This window comes from Schistocerca cancellata, chromosome 4 (assembly GCF_023864275.1).
Source record: "Schistocerca cancellata isolate TAMUIC-IGC-003103 chromosome 4, iqSchCanc2.1, whole genome shotgun sequence".
Lineage (NCBI taxonomy): Eukaryota > Metazoa > Arthropoda > Insecta > Orthoptera > Acrididae > Schistocerca > Schistocerca cancellata.
Window position 1 is genome coordinate 67,133,789 of NC_064629.1, and position 13,882 is coordinate 67,147,670.

The 13,882-nt window shown below is 44.7% G+C and overlaps 1 protein-coding gene across 3 annotated transcripts in view; it reads right to left on the minus strand.

Moving 5' to 3' along the window:
* Positions 1-13,882, minus strand: part of LOC126183902 (uncharacterized) — a 463,083-nt gene that overhangs the window by 227,052 nt on the left and 222,149 nt on the right. The window contains exon 1 of one of the 3 annotated variants that reach the window (XM_049926240.1): positions 12,884-12,946. The exons of 1 other annotated variant lie outside the window; for it this stretch is intronic. In XM_049926240.1, the coding sequence (XP_049782197.1) occupies positions 12,884-12,907 (24 nt within the window). In that variant the 5' untranslated portion in view covers positions 12,908-12,946. Of the gene's footprint in view, positions 1-2,624; positions 2,760-12,883; positions 12,947-13,882 lie in introns of those variants that run through there. One more of the 3 variants, XM_049926241.1, reaches the window with a different exon arrangement.

A 13,882-nucleotide genomic window follows, 5' to 3' on the forward strand; every position in this document is an offset into this window, starting at 1 on the left:
TCTAATTTAGATCTTTCAATTGGCTGTACACAAGAGGACCACGAGAGATAATAGCTACTGTGTTACAAATAGCGAACCGTGCTTCTACCTCGTGTACGAGACTAGCTGTCTTCATCAATCCAGCCAACCATCCAAAGGAAACAAGATTGCCCCCAGAACCCAAGAGGCAAGCGACATTCGTGCCGACACTAGCTACTGCTATTTACAGTCAGTTGCATCCATTGCGTTCAATAACCGCCGGCAGAGCCTCCTCTATATTTCGGACGAGATCAGCGGTTAAGAATACAGAGTGCACACTGGCCATCTTTAGCGAGTTACGATGCTATTTCTCTGAGGAACTCCATCAGTGACACGGAGCGGCTTGGCGCAGTGGTTAACACACTGGACTTGTATTCTGGGGGACAAAGGTTCAAATCAGCGTCCGACCATTCCGATTAAGGTTTTCCGTCATTCCCCTAAATCGCTCCAGGCAAATTCCAGGATGGTTCTTTGAAAGAGCATGGCAGAATTCGTGCCCCATCCTTGAAACATTCCTCGTTTGTGCTCCATCTTTAATGACCGCGATGTCGATGTGAAGCTAAACCATGATCCTCCTCCCTTCCTTTTATTAGCCGCCTAACATTGGATTTTCCAGTGACCAACATACCCATCATCCATGCTTGTTCGGCCTTGGCAGGGAAATCGATCAATGGCCCATCCGACGAGGCATCCAGTGTTGGCTCAGGTTTGTTATCAACACTGGGTAGCACCTCGTACCCGTCGCTAAAGGCGTAAGGCTAGGAGCAAATTGAGACGTGTATAGCGCGTGTGGCGCGGAATGCGCAGCGCGCGTTTTTGTAACTTCACTGGTTCAAACGGGACCCCGCAAATTGGGACGCGACGCGACTGGGACGCGACGCGACTGGGACGCGACACGCGCCTGCGCGGCGTTGAGGGGACAGTCGTGTGACCGGCTCACACATTCGTGTCCCGCCCCGAGGCATGCGAACGCACCACTGTGCGCAATTCACCCGACAGTAAGGAGAAGCCGTTCGTAGTACGACATTTTTTATTTTGTCCAGGCGATGTTTAAGATCTTTCGTAAAAGTTAAAACCTGCATCAGGCGTTAAACAGCGGTAACTATTTTTATTTCGACTGTCGATTCCGGTCACTATCTGACCGTCCTCGGACCATCTGTACCAAAGGAGAACATTTATGTATAAAATTCATTACGATAGCTGCACATAGTACCTCATAAGATATACTATACATGCATTGTACACAGAATGTGAATTATACAAAGAATATACTTACAAAAGGCGTTTTTAAATGTATATTCCAAAACTGCAATAGAGATTGTGTGTGTGTGTGTGTGAATTTCTAAGGGACCAAACTGCTGAGGTCATCGGTCCCTAGTCTTACACAGTACTGAAACTAAATTAAACTAACTTACGCTAAGAACAACACACACACCCATGCCCGAGGGAGGACTCGAACCTCCGGCGGGAGGGGCCGCGCAGTCCGTGAATGGCGCCCTAGACCGCTCGGCCACTCCGCGCGGCTTAACTGCAATAGATAATCACTTTGAAAACACTCGAACTACTCTTAATGAAATACACTTTTTTATGAAGCATACAATGAAGCCATTAAGTGATTTTAATTTGCTACGTGACACACATTTGCCGCCAACAGTACTGTCCTGCACATCATCAGAATTAGTTATTGCAGCTGTGGAATACACAGTTAAATGTCTATTTTAAGTACATTCTTAGTATGACTGAGTGACACTATGCTCTACGAAAAACCGTTTCCCGAGGGGCTGTGAACAGTTACTGAATGTTCTTCATGTATAGGTGTTCTCCTTTGGTACAGATGGCCCGAGGACGATCAGAGTGTTTGCGAAATGGATTTTCGTAGCAAGTATAGCTTTGTATTGCATGGTCCAGATCCTCACCTTTACGAAATTTTTCTATGTTCATTTGTCTTTATTTTTATTTGTAGCATTATTTGCTGCAAACAGTGTACGAAATTGTATACGACTACGTTTTGTAATGACTGAGACTGAGTATAACTCTTCTACCTCCATTGCTGTCACATACTTATCGTCGCAGAGTACCGCACCACAATGCATTTAAGCAGAGTATACGTATATTTAGAGCGGTTGGTAATAGGTAACTGTGCACGTAGCCTAGATCATGGCAGCGACTGTTCAACTGGCTGAGTGCTCCCTTCATTAGACAGAGAAACAAATATCTCAAAGAGAACGAAGTAAGAAATACCTTGTGATAAAGGAAGATAATCAGGCGTAATTCTTGTGTGGCGACATATGAATCTCATGTTTCGTAGGAGACTCAGATAGTATAATATTCCTCACTTAAAAAAATCATCAAAATATTAGTTATTATTGCAAATAATGCTATCCTAATTTTCTATCCACCAATAGCAAGACACTACACTGCACCTATTCCCAGCGTAGTTACCTTCACTAAAATAGTTACACTGAGAGTACCTTTTACCTAAATCGCTGAAATCGCCTCAACTACAAATAACTGTAAAAAATCGTGAGCCACATGAAATAACAATATAAAAGTTACAACAAGCAGTAAGCTACGTTCGATTTTACAATTGTTGAAATGTGACTTACGTAAGTCGGAGGAATGTCAGTACGATGCCTAAGTAGGTAGAAGTACCGCTGCTCAGACCCTAGATCTGGATGTGAGAAGAGAGAAAACTCTACTGGGATTTAAAATGCGGTACAGTCATATCGCATCATACGAGGCGGCTGGACTTTGACCATAGCTGACACACGCCAGTACAATTAAAGTGAGACGCTATGATAGCTGAGGAATGAACTGAACTCTGGGAGGTCAACAGCGATAAGAGTGCCTATAACCGAAAGGAAAGCTACAGTTTCCTATGGCAAGAGCAGTTTTCGTCGTTCAAGGGGTAACGAGAAAATTCCCAGAAAATTTTGAATCCAGTAGTGACGGATTTATGATATTTAGCGTTATAGGAATGTAACTGGAATTGTTCCTCAGCTGCCCTTCGTGAAAGGGACAGAAATTTAAGAAATGTGGAGTAACGGAAATGTAGATTTTCTACGTAAGAGGCTACCTACAGAACGCTTGCATAACCTGTAAATGAACACTGACAGTGTATTCGGCTTCTATACGAAACTGGACAACAGGGGTACGTTAGAACGTGAAGACAGAGAGACAACAGTGATGGTTGTGCGTTTATTAAATTCTTACAAATCTTCCTACAGAAGTATTGAACCATCCGAAATTGCAATATGTCATTGAAAGAACGATAATTGTAGTAAAATTGCTCGTGAGCGTTCAATAGCCGCTTGTCAACTCGTATCACACATATTCTCTCTGAAACTAATAACCTGATTAGAAATAAACATGATGAGCGAAGACTGAAATTATAATAAAGCTAATATTTTCCTGAACCTCTGCAAATGTTATCGTGACAACTTGTAACTAGAAAAAATATTCGTAACCTATAAACTACAGTCACGGACAGCACACGTCTACGGTAGGTAGTTTTCAAGGGCGTAATGCTTAATGGACCGACTAGTTGTGGTATTGAGTAAACACTGACGACACAAAATGATGAGACAGCCTCACAGGCTGAAAACATCACAAGTTCCGCGTATTGCGCAGAACACTGCCACGAGGCTGGGTCCCTGGAGAAGTGTCTGTGGGAAACAAAACTACGACGTGTTGCACAATATTTTATATCCAGGAACTCTATCTCGAGCTAACAGCTGTTCGTCGCTTTCAGTGTGTGTTTCTTGCAGTACTAGAACGTCCATTTTGTGTTTCTCTAAGGTCTTAGTGAGGTAATCACTCTTGGCTCTACTGATGCCTTCCATGTTTAGTTGGCATATAGGCCTAGTTAGTTGTGGGCCTATTGTTCGTGTTTGGAACTGTGACTGTACTGACGTTCCACAAACAATGAAGCATGTAGCAGTGGACTGCCCCCTCCGTGCCTTCCCTGGAAATCTAGTGGATTCGAACCTGGTTACTTCCGAAGTGGTGGACTGGATCAGTGGCTTAGATATAAAGATCTAAACTGTATTTTAATGTGTCTGTGGTACTGTATTTTGTGTGTTATTGTGATTGTTTGTTATCATACGGTATATAAATAAATAAAAACTACGATGCGTTCCAGGAGCATCTACATCTACATTCATACCCCGCAGGCTATCATGTGGTGCATGTTTGAGGGTACCTAGTACCACTGTTAGTCATTTCCTTTCCTGTTGCACTCGCAAATGGAACGAGGGAAAAACGACTATCTATATGCCTTCGTGCGAGCCCTAAATTCTAGTATCTTATCTTCGTGGTCGTAAAGCGGGATTTATGTTGGTTGCAGTAAGATCGTTCTACAGTCTTTCGCAAAATCCGGTTCTTTAATCATTCTCGGTAGTGTGTGACGAAAAGGGCATCTTTTTCTATCCAGTGATTCCTATTTGAGTTCAGGTAGCATATTCATAATACTCGATTGTTGATCGAAACTTCTGGTTACAAGTCTAGCAGCATGCTTCTGAATTTCTTATATGTATTCCTTTAATCTGACCTTCTCGGTATCTCAAACACTCTTACAGTACTCAAGAATGGATCGCGTAAGTGTTCTGTACGCTGTCTCCTTTACAGAAGGGACACACTTTCCTACAATTCTCCGAATAAACCCAAGTCGACCATTCGCCTTCCCTACAACAAACTTTACGAGCTCATTCCATTTCACATCACTTTGCAGCGTTACTCCTAGATATTTAATTGACGTGAATGTGTCAAGTAACACACCACTAATACTGTATTCGAACATTACAGTATTGTGTTTCCTAGTCATCTTTACTAACCTACATTTTTCCACACTTAGAGCACGATGCCATTCATCACATCCAATAGAAATTATATCCAAGTCTTCAATTATCTTCCTGCAGTCAGTCGCAGACGACACTTTCTCGTACACTAAACCCTCAGCAGCAAACAGTCTCAGACTGCTGCTGATATAATTCGTCATATCGTTCATGTGCACTCTGATAAGAAGAAGGAAGAAGACACCCCATGAAGGAAGAATCCGAATGAGATGGAAATCGTTAGATGTGATGCACATGTATGGACAAACAAATGAGAACAATTTCAGAAAAATTCGATGATTTATTCGAGAAAAAGAGCTTCACAAATTGAGCGAGTCAATAACGCGTTGGTCCACCTCCGGCCCTTACGCAATCAGTTATTCGCCCTGGCATTGATTAACACAGTTGCTGGATGTCATCCTGAGGGATATTGTGCCCAATTCTGTCCAATTGGCGCTTTTGATCTTCAAAATCACGAGATGGTGATATGATCCAAACGTTCTCAATTGGGGAGAGATCGGTGACATTGGTGGCCAATGTAGGGTTTGGCAAGCACGAAGATAATCAGCAGAAACTGTCGCCGCGTGCGGGCGGGCGTTATCTCGATGAAATGTAAGCCGAAGATGGCTTGCTACGAAGGGCAAAAAAAGGGAGCGGAGAATATTTTCGTCGCAACGCTGTGCTACGGGTGCCGCGAATGACAACCAAAGGTGTCCTGCTACGAAAATAAATGAGACTCCAGATCATAACTCCTGGGTGTCGGCCCGTATGGTGGGCAAACAGCTAGGTTGATATCCCACCGCTGTCCGGGGCGTCTCTGAGCACATCTTCCACCCTGAATCTCGTTGACTGGAATAGAATTGTCTTCAGTGATGAGTCCGCTTCGAACTGAGCCCCGATGATCGACAAAGACGTGGCTGGAGACGCCTCGGACAGCAGTGGTATGCAACCTGAGTGCCGCCCGCGATACGGCCCGAAAGTGTTTGACAATGTTGACTGGAATACTCTCTTTCAAATTCTGAAGGTGGCAGGGGTAAAATACAGGGAGCGAAAGGCTATTTACAAATTGTACAGAAACCAGATGGCAGTTGTAAGAGTCGAGGGGCATGAAAGGGAAACAGTGGTTGGGAAGGAAGTGAGACAGGGTTATAGCCTCTCCTCGATGTTATTCAATCTGTATATTGAGCAAGCAGTAAGGGAAACAAAAGAAAAATTTGGAGTAAGAATTAAGATCCATGGAGAAGAAATAAAAGCTTTGAGGTTTGCCGATGACACTGTAATTCTGTCAGAGAGAGCAAGGGACTTGGAAGAGCAGCTGAACGGAATGGACAGTGTCTTGAAAGGAGGATATAACATGAACATCAACAAAAGCAAAACGAGAATAATGGAATGTAGTCGAATTAAATCGGGTGATGCTGCAGGAATTAGATTAGGAAATGAGACGCCTAGAGTAGCATATGAGTTTTGCTATTTGGGTAGCAAAATAACTGATGATGGTCGAAGTAGAGAGGGTATAAAATGTAGAACGGCAATGGCAAGGAAAGCGTTTCTGAAGAAGAGAAATTTGTTAACATCGAGTATAGATTTGTGTGTCAGGAAGTCGTTTCTGAAAGTATTTGTATGGAGTGTAGCCATGTATGGATGTGAAACGTTGACGATAAATAGTTTAGACAAGAAGAGAGTAGAAGCTTTCGAGATGTGGTGCTACAGAAGAATGCTGAAGAGTAGATGGGTAGATCACGTAACTAATGAGGAGGTATTGAGTAGGATTGGGGAGAAGAGTAGTTTGTGGCACTACTTGACTAGAAGAAGGGATCGGTTGGTAGGACATATTCTGAGGCATTAAGGAATCACCAATTTAGTATTGAATACACTAAATAGATTCAGAAGGATGTAGGTTGCAGTAGGTACTGGGAGATGAAGAACCTTGCACAGGATAGAGTAGCATGGAGAGCTGCATCAAACCAGTCTCTGGACTGAAGACCACAACAACCCAAGAGTGATGGTCTGGGGGGCCATTTCATTTCTAGCAGGACCCCTTTGGTTGTGATCCGCGGCTCTCTTACAGCACAGCGGTAGGACGGCGATACTCTACGCCCCGTTTTGTGTCCCTTCACGGCAAGCCGTCCTGGGCTCACATTTCAGATAATGCCCGCCGCACACGGTGACAGTTTTTACTGCTTGGCTTCGCGTTTGCCAAACCCTACTTTGGCCAGCAACGTCGCCGGATCTCTCTCCAATTGAGAACGTTTTTGTCATGTCACCAGTTCCTGATTCTGACGATTTAACGCGCCAATTGGACAGAAGTGGACACGATATCCGTTAGGATTGGTTGGTTGGTTTGGGGAAGGAGACCAGACAGCGTGGTCATCGGTCTCATCGGATTAGGGAAGGATTGGGAAGGAAGTCGGCCGTGCCCTTTCAGAGGAACCATCCCGGCATTTGCCTGGAGTGATTTAGGGAAATCACGGAAAACCTAAATCAGGATGGCCGGACGCGGGATTGAACCGTCGTCCTCCCGAATGCGAGTCCAGTGTCTAACCACTGCGCCACCCCGCTCGGTATATCCGTTAGGAGAATATCCAACAACTCTGTCAGACATTGCCAGGCTGAATAACTACTTGCATAATGGACAGAGGTGGACCAACGCGTCATTGGCTTGCTCAATTTGTAAAGCCATATGTTCTTGAATAAATTATCAATTTTTTCTGAAATTGTAGTCATTTGTTGGTCTATACATGTGCATTACATCCACCGATTTCCGTACTATTCGGATAGTTCTTTCGTGGTGCGTCTTTTTTTTTGCCTTAGCTTGTATATAGAGAACAAGAGCCGTCTTGCCAACTTACTTGGGGCACTCCTGACGATACATTGTGCTCCGATGAACGCGCGTCGTCCGAGGTTACATACTGGGTTCTGTTCAAATGGCTCTGAGCACTATGGGACTTAACTTGTGAGGTCATCAGTCCCCTAGAACTTAGAACTACTTAAACCTAACTAACGGAAGGACATCACACACGTCCATGCCCGAGGCAGGATTCGAATCTGCAACCGTAGCGATCGCGCGGTTCCAGACTGTAGCGCCTAGAACCGCTGGGTTCTGTTATTCAAAATGTTTTCAGGACACTCTTATACCTGAGAACCTCCTCGGTTTTATCGGATCTTTTTTACAGTTAGTATCGTGGCACTCTATCAAACGCTTTCCGTAAATCTAGGAGTATGGAGTCCGCCTATTGCCCTTCATTCATTGTCTACAGCATATCGTGCGTGAAAAGGGCAAGCGATGCGTTTTAAATTAGTGTTGAATTACGGATAGACTATTTCCTCTCTCGAGGAAATTTATTATATTCGAAATTAAAATATATTAAACAATTCTGTAACAACAACGGAACAAATGAAACTGTGTACTTCAAGAAAAATTTGCAAAAGCGTGTTTTAAGTTCGAACGGAGGAAATTTATGAATTCACGTAGTGTGCTCCAAAAATTGAGAATCGCGACAGCGATGAAGGAGAGAAGATTAGGATTTAACATCCCGTCGACGACGAGGTCGATAGAGAGGGCGCACAAGTTGGGGATTCAGGTAGAATGGGTAAGGAAATCAGCGGTGTCCTGTTTAAGGCAAACCATTCCGGCATTTGCCTAAAGTGATTCATGGAAGCCGTGGTGATACTATATCTGGATAGCTGGACGGGGATTTGTGTTCAAATGTGTGTGAAATCTTATGGGACTTAACTGCTAAGGTCAACAGTCCCTACATCTACATCTACATCTACATTTATACTCCGCAAGCCACCCAACGGTGTGTGGCGGAGGGCACTTTACGTGCCACTGTCATTACCTCCCTTTCCTGTTCCAGTCGCGTATGGTTCGCGGGAAGAACGACTGTCTGAAAGCCTCCGTGCGCGCTCTAATCTCTCTAACTTATTATATTCGAAATTAAAATATATTAAACAATTCTGTAACAACAACGGAACAAATGAAACTGTGTACTTCAAGAAAAATTTGCAAAAGCGTGTTTTAAGTTCGAACGGAGGAAATTCATGAATTCACGTAGTGTGCTCCAAAAATTGAGAATCGCGACAGCGATGAAGGAGAGAAGATTAGGATTTAACATCCCTAAGCTTACACACTACTTAACCAAATTATCCTAAGGGCAAACACACACACCCATGCCCGAGGGAGGACTCGAGCCTCCGCCGGGACCAGCTGCACAGTCTATGACTGCAGCACCGAGACCGCTCGGCTAATCCCGCGCGGCGGGGGATTTGTAACCCCGCTCTTTTGAATCCGAGTCTTGTGTCTTTCCATTGCACCACCCCAGTCAGTGCGACAGCAAAGATCCAGAAATGAGTTTAATTCCGACTCAGTGAGAACATTGCCTAGGAAAGTTATTTATACATCTGTCTAGTGACACTCGTATTTTTAATGCTTGAACCTAATAAGTGATTAGTGAAGTACGCGATGCAAAGGTTTTCCCGATGCACTCACTATTACTATTTGCGACAAATTTAAAATTAACTCCATACAACAATACTCGTATTTTTGCGCTGCAGAAATACATTTGATTTATCAACTTAGATTATGGTTCAAATGGCTCTGAGCACTATGGGACTTAACTTCTGAGGTCATTAGTCCCCTAGAACTTAGAACTAGTTAAACCTAACTAACCTAAGGACATCACACACATCCATGCCCGAGGCAGGATTCGAACCTGCGACCGTAGCGGTCTCGTGGTTCCAGACTGCAGCGCCTAGAACCGCGCGGCCACTTCGACTTAGATAATCTAAAAGCTTCTCAACCGACTGCTGTTGGACGAAAAAGTTGCCAGAAACTTGTTTCGGAATGTACTATTTATACTAAAACCTAATCAGCACATTTTTAGTGACCATTTAGGACACAGGAAATAACTTATATGTTATTTTCATACACATATACTTCAACACCCACATTTGAGCTAGCCAAAAGGTATTGATGAAGTTAAGCATTTCATCTACTACGTGTTTCTTAGAAACAATACGGGCGTAATTCAGAAGAATTGGGTAAAGAATCGGCAGAGACCTTGTCGAAATTAAGGGTGACCACGGGGACCTAAATCAGGTTTCCCGCACTGGGAATTGAACCCGCATTTCTTGACTACGAACCGAACATGGTGGTGCCATGGCCGGAATGGTTCCTTCGAAAAGTATATGGCCAACTTTGTTTCCCACACTTGACCAGTCCGAACTTGTGTTTCGTGTCTAATGACACCGTGGGACACGGGGCAAGCGCTTGTCTTCCTGAGTGTGATTTTAGTGCCTTAACATCCCAATTCAAATCCCTGCCAGGTCCCTCTGACTGAGATATTCTATGGTTCTCCTAAACTTCTTCAGGAGAATTTCGGGGTAGTTCCTTAAGCAAGTTCGTGGCAGATTTCCTCCCCCCTCTAGCCGACTTGTTCGAAACTGGGTTTATGTCGAGACCAAGCAAAATGGAGGAGGAAATTGGCCACGGATTAGTTTAATGAAACGTTTCGGCACTCAGCCCAAGCAATTTTGATAACCCGTGGAAGTACTAAACCTGGATGCCCAGGTAGGGATTTGAAACTCGCTCCACTGCCAGAGGCGGGTAAGGCAGGCTGCTCCAAAAATATCCATTACGAGGATATGTATTAAGCTGAGGTTTTCACTAAGTTATAGCGGAACATGGAGTACATTTTCTGGCATACACAAGTAATTACTAAAGTTTATAGCTGCAGAGTTATTAGACAGACCGTCTTCTTTTTAAATGAAACTTAATTTTTCTGTGTCGTACTGCATCTGCAGCAGCAATTTGAGCAGTAGTTGTCACCACAGCGATACAGATCGGTTACTTCAAGGACAGCTCCGAGTCGGACGCGTTTTAGCGTGTATTCCACTGACCTCAAACCACAGCCACCTGCGACTTCAGTGGTCTCAAGCGGGATCTCACTGGAGGGCAGGGTGGAGGTTTTTCGTGTTTTCTGGTGAAAACTGGTTTCGCCTTGGTGGCAGTGATGGCCGTGTGTTGGTTAGAAGGGCCTGCAATCAACCTCTCTGCGTGCTGGACACACCAGACCTATACCCGGAGCTGTGGGCTGGGCTTCGATTTTGTACGACAGCAGCAGCACTCTCGTGCTTATCCCACGCACCCTGACTGCAAATTTGTTCGTCAGTCTAGCGATTCGACGTGCTGTGCCGCCGTTTATGAACAGCACTCCAGTGGGTGTTTGCCAACAAGATGACGTACTGCTGTTGTAACCCAAAATACTCTGCATAGAGTGGAAATATTGCGTTCGATCACCAGAACTGACTCCAGTCGAGAACATATGGGAAATCATCGGACGACAACTCCAGCGTCATCCACAACCAGCATTAACCGTCCCTGTATTGACCGACCAAGTGCAGCAGGCATGGAACTCAGTCACATAAACTGATATCTGGCACCTGCCATGCTTGCACTTTTCCATGCTTGCAGTCAACGTTCTGGCGGTTACACCGATTATTTGTACACCAGCGTTTCACATTTGTAATGGCTTATCTCGCGAGTACATTAATTTGTGATCTTGCAGTGTTAATCGCTTAAATATGTTGCCTAGACAAATATATTCGCGAAATTTCATTACTCTAAATTAATTATTTTTTAGTGTTGCGATTTTTCCCGTCAGCGAATTATTCATATTATTCTAAGACAATGTTTCCGGATGTCTTAGAACGAAAGTGTGTGTTTGTGTATGTATTGTGAGATATCGATAGCATCGCGCTCCTGTTCATAGCAGAGTTTGCAGCCCGGCGCTTGTTACAGACTTCGATGTGCGATTGTTACTCAGTGCCCGTGATGTTACTCCGCAAAGTTCGCTTCACTTTGGTATTTTTGTCTCTGACGGGTAGGGTGGCTACGGTATCGTAATATATCGGGCTTCAGTTCCCAAGTGAAGAGACGTTCCTGTTTTTAAAATTATTCGAAAATTTTATTTCGATAGACGTCCGATCCTGGTAGCTGAGTGGTCAGCGCGACGGAATGTCATGCCTAGCGGCCACTCAGGGACTGGGTGTTGTGTTGTCCTTATCATCATCATTTTCATCCCCATCGACACACAAGTCGCCGAAGTGGCGTCAACTCGGAAGGCGTGCTCCAGGCGAACGGTCTACCCGACGGAAGGCCCAAGCCACACGGCATTTCCAGTTCGATAGACGCCTTAATTAAGCTGTCCCAATTACGTGGAGACTACACCACCACGGTGGTATTGTCGTATCTCACTTCACGATTTTAATTCAGGCACTGCCGGACGACAGTGTATTTATTGGGATATATCAGTCAGTAAACAAGGGCAGAGGTTTCACTTAAAGCAAGACTTAAGATCTGGTGTGTACCTCATTCGTCAGCCAGGAAACACCAATTGGATGTGCATTTCACGCACAAACGTCCTGGATTAGATAAAAAAAAAGAAAAAAAATTGTTCTTCAAAAGCCGGTGGGAGTCTACCCCTGTTATAAGAAGAAAGCGAAGAGGAGGAGGAGATTATAGAGTTTAACGTCCCGTCGACAAAGAGGTCATTAGAGACGAAGCAGAAGCTCGCATTAGGGAAGGATGGGGAAGGAAATCGGCCGTGCGCTTTCAAAGGGACCATCCCGGCGTTTGCCTGAAGCGATTTAGGGAAATCACGCAAAACCTTAATCAGGATAGCAGGATGCGGGTTTGGAGCATCGTCCTCCCGAATGACAGAAAGCGACTCAACAATACTACAGTACGGATCGAGTCCAGGCAGCGAGCGCACATAAAAGCACCGTTCGCATTATCTGAAAAGAACTGCTTGGTAAGTCGGTCAGCAACGCGCAGAAATGGAATCGTCAACGCAGCTGATAACCCGAATATGTTGTATCTACCGACCACGGCGAGGTGCCCTCAGAAATTACCTAGGCTACAGAAATTATTGCTGGTCTAGTGGTTACTGGGTGACTAGTGAAAAGTGGACACAAAACATGGTGGTGATAGGGAAAAAGTGAAAGTAAAGTACGGTGAGGGTTGAGTACTGCACCTGAGCGGGCGGGCCGGGCGTCATTCTGTGGCGGGAGCGCGCACACGACTGCTTAGACCAGGCCTCGTCTCCTATGGCAAGGCAGGAAACAGCCAATCACAGCCCGCCACCCAATGTCACCGTTGCCCAACAGGGCGTCAGCTGGCTACCGCACCGCGCGCGCGCCGCCCGCCAATTGAAACCGCCGTGGGGTGGCGCCACATCGATTGTCTTATATCACGGCGCGCCACTAAATTTCCTGTCACTCTGTCGGTTACAGTGTCAAGCGGTTTGCTCTTTCGTAGCAGGAGGATTTTTCCAGAGCTCCCTTTCTGACTACTGATGCAGACAGATTTATGACACGTATTCTGAAAATGAGTTTGCATTTGCCTTAACCATCACAAATCGTCAAGCTTTTTTAATATTTTACATCTACATCAATATTCTGCAAGCCAAATAACGGTGTGTGGCGGAGGCATGGGCGTCACCGCCGGAGGGGGGGGGGGGGGGGGGGGGTCGTGCCTCTCAAATAGTTTTTGAAAATCAGTAAAAATTAACAGTTTGCTGGATTTATTAACGTCCAAGTAAACCAAATCCACTAGCGTTTTCGCTAAAAAGACCCTATTCCAAGTTTTAACGACTCTCTCGGTACGACTACGAGTGTTGAAAGAGCGGTGTAGATAAGCACGAATCTTCTGGTTTAGCTGTACGTTTGTAGGAAGGGTGGCTAGGAGGCAGACGGTTAACAACCGAATGCCACGTGATATTCACTTACAGTCCGGTGACGGTATGGTAGTACAGTTACTGTACAGTCACTGTATGAGCCAAGAGGGATTACTATGAAGAGAGTTCAAGGCAATTCTTCAATACTGTCTTTCTTTAAGGGGCTCCGGAACGCCCTATACTTGCAATGTTAAAATAACGCTTATAAATTACATCTTTCCTCACAAAGTATTTGAGGTAGGAAGTTGAACTTTTTACAGATTATTTATTGGAATATGGGCTACAACTTAACACAGG